This window comes from Mastigoproctus giganteus, chromosome 4 (assembly GCF_048544385.1).
Source record: "Mastigoproctus giganteus isolate SK-2022 chromosome 4, ASM4854438v1, whole genome shotgun sequence".
Taxonomy (NCBI): domain Eukaryota; kingdom Metazoa; phylum Arthropoda; class Arachnida; order Uropygi; family Thelyphonidae; genus Mastigoproctus; species Mastigoproctus giganteus.
Window position 1 is genome coordinate 242,990,755 of NC_143578.1, and position 9,370 is coordinate 243,000,124.

At 33.2% G+C, this 9,370-nt stretch overlaps 1 protein-coding gene across 4 annotated transcripts in view; it reads left to right on the plus strand.

Moving 5' to 3' along the window:
• Window positions 1–5,941, plus strand: part of stmA (Protein EFR3 homolog stmA) — a 227,380-nt gene extending 221,439 nt beyond the window's left edge. For all 4 annotated transcript variants that reach the window (XM_090371261.1, XM_090371260.1, XM_090371258.1 and 1 more), the window contains one exon: window positions 5,572–5,941. In XM_090371261.1, coding sequence (XP_090227387.1) covers window positions 5,572–5,745 — 174 coding nt within the window. In that variant the 3' untranslated portion in view covers window positions 5,746–5,941. The remainder of the gene's footprint in view (window positions 1–5,571) is intronic.
• The last annotated feature ends 3,429 nt before the right edge of the window (window positions 5,942–9,370 follow it).

Consider the following 9,370-nt stretch of genomic DNA (forward strand, 5'->3'; position numbering starts at 1 on the left):
AAATAGATATAAAAAGTTAAATAAAAATTGAAAGTTGGGAAAGACAAGAAATTGGAAGAAGTTATTAATTTTGTGTATCAAGGAACAGTCTTTATGAAGATGGAAGACTATATACTTGGGGCTAAACAATAAAAATTAGTAAAGCAGGAGGTGTAGAATGTCAGTTCAACAAATTCAGTTGAAGCAAAAGAAAAATTAGCTGATTACTAGATAGAGAGAGAGATTAGCATAGGACAATGCAGGACTTCAACTTTAGTTTTGATAACATTAGTTCAAATCCCTCTACTGGTTTTTTTTTTTTTTTTTTTTTCCCCTCTTCTATTTTATAATTGGTTATTTTGATTTTGCCCATCATTACATACAGGCAAAGACACTACCAGGAGCAGACATTAATTCAGAACATAATCCACTAACGATTAAAATTGCAGTAACCAGCGATGGAAGAAGTGAAGCAGAAATAAAAAGAATTGCTATGGCAAAACATGCATTTAATAATGTGAAAAAATTTTGGTAACATTAGTTCAAATCCCTCTACTGTTTTTTTTTTTTTTTTTTTTTTCCTCTTCTATTTCATAATTGGTTATTTTGATTTTGCCCATCACTACATACAGGCAAAGACACTACCAGGAACAGACATTAATTCAGCCCATAATCCACTAACGATTAAAATTGCAGTAACCAGCGATGGAAGAAGTCAAGCAGAAATAAAAAGAATTGCTATGGCAAAACATGCATTTAACAAAGTGAAAAAATTTTGTTAACATTCCAAGACCTTGATATAAAAAAGCAGGCTTAGGATTAATAAATGCTTGGTTTGTGTTGTCATATGGAGCAGAAATGCACAAAAATAAAATTAATGCTGAAAATATCGGCAAAATTAAGTAACAAAGATGTAAATGGCAAAATATACACAGATAACCACATTAAAGAGAAAGAAAATAATGTACATGGGAGACCTAGGCCGACCGGGCTAGCCAGGTAGGTAAAGTGCCTGCCTGGCAACCCAAAGGTCGCAGGTTCGATTCCCGCCTCGGGCTTGGATCACAGTAAAATGCAAAAACTTTGGGAGGTGCAATATGGCCATAGAAGCTGATGCGCCAACAACTAACAAAAAAAAAAAAAAAAACAAATGGGACACCTAATGGAAAAGAAGGAAATAGTAGATGCCTGAGACTTTATGGATGGAGAAATTAATGCTAAAAATATTGACGAAATTAAGTAACAAAGATGTAAATGGCAAAATATACACGGATAAACACATTAAAGAGAATTATGGAAAAGAAGGCAATAGTGGATGCCTGAGACTATTATGGATGGGGAACTTGAAAGAATGGACCAGGTTCAACTACAAAGATTGGCCAAGAAGAGTGAAGATCCTTGGCAGTCAACCTCCTGGAAGGCGATGGCACAGTGGAATATGTACAGGAATAGACCAAGAGGGAGGCAGATCAGTGGTGTTTAGCAAGTGTTATAGAAAATTGGAGAATGGTTTTTCTGTTTTTGATAATGGGAAAAGAGCAAGTCCCTCCTTTTTTAATTCTTTAACTATGGCTAAAGAGGCAACTGAAAATACAATGGCATGGAGGCATTTGATAGCTTGATAATCCAGAAAGATTGATTTTCATTGTCATATTAATCTGTACAACCACTGCATATAACATTAATGTAGACATGGCATTTTTGATTATGGAAGAGTTTGAAGAATCCACAGTATATCCCCAGTCCACCATATTTAATTGGTACTCAGAAGAGATTTTTGTAATGATGTATTCAAATGATCCCCAAGGTCATGAAAATGACCTCCTCGCTTATATAAATAATTTTCTTTCATTAAGTTCATTATAGCAATTGTCTTGAAATAATTTTCAACACAATTGTTTTAATGCATGTGATTTCCCGAATTAATATTTGAAGAAGCTATGGGGTAGGGGTGCATAGGACACTTTTTTTCCAATGTCAGCATAGCTTGCATATTATTTTATTCCATGGTTCTATGGAAATACAACATTCAGACTGTTTAGCAAGCTACATTGACATCAAGAAAAGGTTAAAAAAAAAAAAAGTTAAGACATTCAAAGGTGGACTTTTTTGGACACATTTGGAAGAAGGGTCATTGTGCTGATCTTGGGGCTGCTTACATATCATCAATTCCGTTAGGGAGAGAGAGAATACTGTTGGATGAGGCTCTTCATGTTCACAGCACAGCACTACTCCCTAACATTTCATACAAATATGAAATGTGAGAGAAGAGTCGGGGGGGGGGGATCTGTGACTGCCCTACATTTTAAGTTTTGTTGCAGTGATGTGCAATATTTACAGGGATGGGGACAACTTATGATCACTGGAAAAGTACATTCATCGCCATTAGCATATTATGTCCTGTCTTATGGGTAGCATTACCATCGTACCTGATAGTGATGTTCCTACTATGACTTGGTATAATACATTAATTATAATTGTAATACCTTAATTATAAAATGACAGCTACATGACGTAGCTAATCCTGTGACATTGTCTAATATATCGCTATATAATCAGAGTAGTTCTGTGATTTGCAAGGTATTAATACTCTGTTTCAACATAAGTTGACACTACTGAGAAAGGTTCAAGGTCTCCTCACAACAAATGCCATAATGTATTATGCACCTTGCTTCTCTCCATGACATATCACAGTCTGTTTTGTTTTTTTTTTGTTTTTTGCCAATATAACAAAAATATAAATTTAAAAATAACTATCAGTATATATTTTTAAAAAATAAATATTCATGTTATCGCTTGTAATTTGACTGCCTTTTCAAACTTTTGTTAATGTCATCGGCAACAGAATTTGACGTTCTCTGTGGGCAGTTCCCACTTTACGATTTCCCCGAGTTTTTTTTTTTTTTTTTTTTTTTTTTTTTTTAAGTATCAAGTACCAACAAAATCAAATGTGAACATTAATTGCAATAAATAAATGCTAAACATTCATAAATACGGCATTTCAAACCATACGTGTAGCTTTATGTTATGTGAGCCAATGAGAGAGTCTCATTGGCTCACATAACATAAAGCAATTACCTTGCTGACATTACAGTGGTTGTGTTGCTCTTTATTTTGCTGTCTTGTCTTATTTCAAATTTATCTGACTTATTAAGGGGAATAAATTTGAAGGGTGTTGTGAATAAACTCTTCCTCAGTTTGTTGATAATTTTAAGGATTTCAAGAACCAGCAGAGATCATACAAAATTAAACAGAAGTGGTTGTTAATATTGCTAACCGATTGCAGATTAAGGTTTCTACAACTGACATCACTGGTCTGCTTCAAGCATACAATGGAGGGCTCACAAATAAAAGACCTCCTTGAAATGGAAAAATGTGAAGGAGCTGAGGAAGATGATTTAACAGCTGAAACTCCTGTTCATTCCTTCACTCTCAAGGGGCTTGATGAAGTTTTTCAACACAGAAAAAGCAATTGAGATTTTTGAGTCACAAGATTCAAATTTCAAGAGCACTAGAAAAGTTGCTACAGATTTAAAAAATGCTTATGCATGCTATCATGAAATTTAAAAAAAAAAATGAGAAGACTGTCTTGAGAACAAAACGACTTGAAGCATTTCTGAAGATGACGACTCCTTGTGCTTCCAACAAACTGAGTGCCAAACCAGCAATGAGTGTGCATTTAGTTGATAATGATGAAGAATAAAGATTCTTTAACATTTGTATGACATAAATAATTTCTTTATTATTATAATTTGCTTGATTTTAAAGGCTGTGTTTTCATTTCTTTGAATAAATAACTCATTGTTTATGCATAAACTATTGTTTTGTTGACCTTTATTTAATATTACTATGGTCAGATTTTATTGTTGTGAACGTAACCCCAGTTTTGAACAATTACATCTATGGGAAATAAATTCCCACTTTGAGTTTTTGCTTTACGAGCGTGTGCTAGGAACGAATTAATTCAAAGTTGGGAACTACCTGTACACTCTTAATATTTTGCCTGACACTACCCTTCAATGGTTTTCAACATTGTTTCCTGAGAAACAGATTTTTCAGATTGCAGTGTTGTTGTCCATGTTTAAAAAATAATACTACAGTTGGTCGTCGACTTACGACCGACTTCCGTTCTGACTGACAGGTCATAAGTCGATCTGGTCGTATGTCGGCCATATATTTATTAACAGTATTTTTTAACCTTTCTAATCTTTTTATCATCTTTATGATTTATTTTTATAATCTTTTATTTTTCATTTTAAATACAGTAATGTTTTTATCTTTTACTTAGCGATACTGAATATACCTTCGTTTCTACGCCTAGGCTATCTCTCTCTCTCTCTATGAGGTTAAATTCAAACGTTCTCTACATTTTAATTGGTTTATTATTCATACTGTTTATAAAAAAACAAAACTACAATCTATAATTATATTGTACATAATGTACTGTAAACACAAAAATACAATCTAAAATTAATGTAAAAATTAATACAAATGAAATTTACAAAATCAATTTTCAATCTTTGCTTGTGCTGGGTTGTGCATCGTCAGGGCCATGTTCTTGGGTTGAGGTAGGAAATGTTTATTTATAGAGACATTATGCAAAGAAAATCTTTTTTTAAAAACGCTTAAACCACCCAGTACTAGCCTGAAAATCTTCTGTGTAATCGTCTCCGGCGCGTGATTTTAAACTGAAACAAACTTCTAGCCTTTGCTTGCACTGTGTGAAGGCTCATGGGTGTATTTTTTTTGTATTAAATCTTCCATCCACATAAACAACAATTTCTCCATTTCATGGATGGGTTCCTGTCGTTGTTTGGTTAAAATTGTAGACTTAATAAGTGCAGAACCTTTCACAGCTTCCCGAATTCTTTCTTTGTCCTTAAGTATCGTCAATACCGTGGAATGTGATAACTTCAAGTCACATGCTATCGTATTCACTTTCTTTCCGCCTTCATACTGCTGGATAATTTTCATTTTACACTCTAAATCAATAGTTTTCCTTGACTTTTTAGCTGGCGTATATGTAGATGAAGTCATTTTCCTTTTACTAAACATTTTATGCGTATTTCAGTAGAATTTTAATTAATACACCACACGCAACAGATACTTGAAAGCGACTGGGTGTATGTGAGAGAGAGTGACTGGGTGTATGTGCCTGGTGCTGTCTTCAGGCCTCCCGTCATCGATTAATTAATTTATTATTATTTTTTTTTTTTGTGGTCGTAAGTGCGGCCGGTCGTAAGTCATATAGGTCGTAAGTCGACGACCAGGTGTATTGTTTCCTGAGATCAAAGAAGGGTGTGTTTTTGTTTTTTGTTAATCATGATGTGATGTTACTTCTTGGGCTTAGCTGAGTTATTCAAAACAACTCCACAACCAAGAAAGATTTCCAGATGAAAAGTGTAAGTAAAATTTTGCATTTAGGGACTTAAGACGTGACTTAAGATATTTTTTCAATAAGTATGTTTTGTCATTCTTTCAAATCTTTCTTTGGTGGGGAGGGGGAAGTGATCCTTAATTTAAAAAAAGAAAATTGTACTTAACTGCACAATGATATTATTTATTTGATTTCTGTAATCTCTTTTTATGCAGACTGTAGATCTTCAGAACAAGTTAAATGAAATATTTGGAAAACTTCCATCAGCAGTAGACATTTCAAGCCGCCCAAATTCACCTCATCCAGCAGCCCGAGAAGAATGTCACCGACAGGCCACTCCTGCACCTCCTGTATATGCTATTCAGTTTCCTGATCTCTTTGTCTTTTAATCACTGGAGAATTTAGCTCTATTTTCTGTGTCAGTGATGGCAATTTGATAAGTCTTGCACTTTAGAATAGATGTGATTTTACCTAATGAAATATTTTCACTGTGTGTAGCTAAAGGCAAGCAAGAAGGTACTGTTTCATTTGTCTGCTTTAGCTGGTACTGAAATTGTTCTAGGAGAATAATATTGCATTGTTTTCTACTCCAACTCTTTGATTTTTTTTTTTTTTTTTTTTTTTTTTAAATGCAGTACTTGGTATATTTACCGCTATGAAAAACAAAATCTTATCACCTAACCACTGCCAGCATATATATGTAAATACCTTGCTGGCCACATGCTGTGAATAATGCATAGATAATTAAGTTTAAAAGTCTATTTATTAACTTATTTTCTCTAGCAGCTGTATATTTATAGAGTTTCGCTTTATTTGTTGGCTGTTTGGTTCCTCTCCTAATTTGAACTTGGGAATCAAAGGAGCAGAGAAATGGCTAATTATATTGCTAAGACAAGGAAAGGTTAAGATGGAGTTAGTTTCCCCTTAACATCAGTAATTAGGGCCGTGCTGTTTATGAGTCGGTTACTTGAATCTTTATTCACAATCTTCATTGTGCAACAGTAGCTCTGTGTGTGTGTTTTTCCCTCAGAGTTGGAATTCTAGCTTCTAAAGAGTATTAAGCAAAAAGAAAGTGCCCTTTTACCTTACTGCAATAACTGCAAAGTGTTGTAAGTACCTGAAATGTCTTAGAAGGTCACATATCGTAGTCAGTATTTGATGTAAGTATTTTATTGTTATGTTACTGAGTTGGTATTTTTCTTGACATAGCATAGTATTTTGTCAGTTAGAAAATATGAATTTGATATTTCTAGGTTGGTTATTCCGAACTGGCTAAGTGTCAGTAGCAGAGTTTGTTGGGTGTGTAAATATATCATTGCTGTGGTTCACAGAAGGAGAAATATTGGTATAGGGTCCAGTTCCATTGTGTTCTGATGTGCAATCAAATATAAAATCTTTATTTTACATACAAAAATGTACAGTTTATGGATTTTTTTTATGAGAGGCTTATAAATATGTGTTAAAAGAATAAATTATAACTTGTGCTTTTAAATTTATAAAACATGACAATCTTCTATGTTAATTATGTAATGAAAACAGTAAAACTGTTGAGACTGTGATTTTGAAGTGTCATGTGCTGATAATGAATAAAGAACAAGTGACAGTTTTGAAAAATGTACGATTATGGGTTCAGCTCTTGTCATATACACATTACTGTGTGAGTGGTGTATGCACAGCAATCAATAAGGGCCAGAAGAATAATAATAAATAAATAAATAAACTGTTGTAATTCATTCTTTGTTACTAACACCTACCATTGTGAGGAACTAATTTTATTTTATGAAATATGATAATGGGTAAAATGTCACAACAGAAGTGTTATTAATATGTTAGTTATATTATTCCTAGTTACAGATTCATTAATATTCATATATTAACAAATCTCTAACTTTCCAAATTTGCTAAATACAACTTTAGAAAATTTTCCAAGCGCAATAATGATTATTTATATGTTGGTAATAAATAATCATTATTGCGCTAATATTATATATAATACAGCGATTATATATAATATTAACATAAATATGGTGGAAGTAAGACATTTTGATCAGCAGCATGGCAGTGCACATTCCTTGGATCATTAATTTTTTGAAGATGAGATTGCAATTCAGGCCTGAAAATAGTTGAGAAAAATTAGTCATCAGTGTTGGAGAACATATGACTGCCTTGCTTGAATAAAATGGATGTAATTGTAGTAAAAGGTACATACATGCACACAAAATATTTAACCAGTTCATTTCATTGGAAATGACGATAAAAAAAGTTTTGGTTAAGTCAAGTGTCTGGTAAGTTCGAAAAATTAAAGTACAGTATCAAAAAGTTCCTTTTAATTTCTGAACCCATTTAAAGTATAAGAACATATTCCATAATCTTTTGTGTTTGGAGTCACCACAGAGAAGAAAAAAAAAAAAGCTGTGACTGTGGTTTTATTACTTTCCACTGAAGAAAGGAAGAAAATCTTCAGAAACAAACTGTCACAATATGGCATGTTCTATACAAAACTTCATAAATTAAAGCATACTATAATTTTATTTGTAGAAGAATAAGAGAAATTTACCCCAATATATGTAGAATTAAAACAAATGATTACAGTAAAAAATGAATTAAAAATTCAACAAATTAATTTAAAAAATTAACATTAATTTTGAAAAATGATTTTCCATCCTGAATCATATCTGGATGGAAAATCAATATCATTGATAAATATACAAAACAATGGTGGGCCCAAAACCAAACTGGGGGACTCCTGGTTTACATGGACTGTAGACATTAAGAAACTGCATAAAAAGAAATTGCAAACAGATAAATCTGGTGATAGTGGGGGCCAATTTATGTTAACAAAATGAGATATAATGTGATTTGGAAACATTTCCTTTCAAGTGTCCATTGAAATTCTTGCAGTATGTGCCGTAGCACTGTCCTGTTGAAACCAGACGTTTCATAAATTGACTCCTTTTTGGTGAAGATCCTCTTTAAAAATTCTTGGGGCACGCTTATGTGTAGGGCTGCGTGCCAGCAGAACCATTAGTATTTTCATAAAAGTATGAACCTACAATACTGAAAACACCTTACAAAATGGTAACTTTTTTTGGCTGTGAAGTGGTTGTTCATGAAGTTTAAGTGGATATTTGACTGTCCAATATCTAAAATTCTGTTTATTTACATACCATTTAATTTCATAGCTTTGATTCTTTCAATGTTTTCTGGAATACGTGCTGTATGCTTTGACCCAGAAGTTTTCATATCTGTTACAGGTGATGTTCTAAATTTGTAAATCCAAACTTACGACTCGAAACACTACCCATTTCTTCTGATGAAGTGGTCTCTAAGTTCACATTAATTACTCACAACAGTCACCTGATTTTTTAAAATGTTTCAATGGTAAATATGCAGCATTTATTCAACCACTGCTTCATTTTTACTGACTACCCAGGTGGGTAAAGTGCTTGCCTGGCAACCCGAAGGTCGCGGGTTTGAATCCCGCCTCGGGCTTGGATCAGAGTAAAATGCAAAAACTTCGGGAGGTGCAGGTGCATTATGGCCACAGAAGCCGATGCGCCAACAACTAACAAAAAAAAGTGTTCCAGGATATAAACCATAGCCCCCACCACAGACACACACACACAATTGTTGCCACTATGAAATACTGCCATTTTTAAAACAGGTAACTGTTTTTGCTCAACCCTCCATTAAGATTTCTATTACATCTTTTATTTTTACTCTCTCAAAAGCTCTTGTTTTATCTATGAAACACAAAAAATTCATCTCTCATACTCTTTTTTTTTTTTTTATTTTTTTTTTTTTATTATTATCTGCTCAATATGAATTTTCTCCAAGTTATTCTGGGTTTCAGTATGCACTACATGCAAATCAGCTTGTGCACACATAATATGGTTTTAGATACTAATGCACTACATAAATAACATGCACTGTAATTTGCTTTTCTGAATTAAAAATTCAGTTATCTTAATTGTGTGGCATTATTCCTTTGCTGTGCAGAAGAACAAAAGCTTT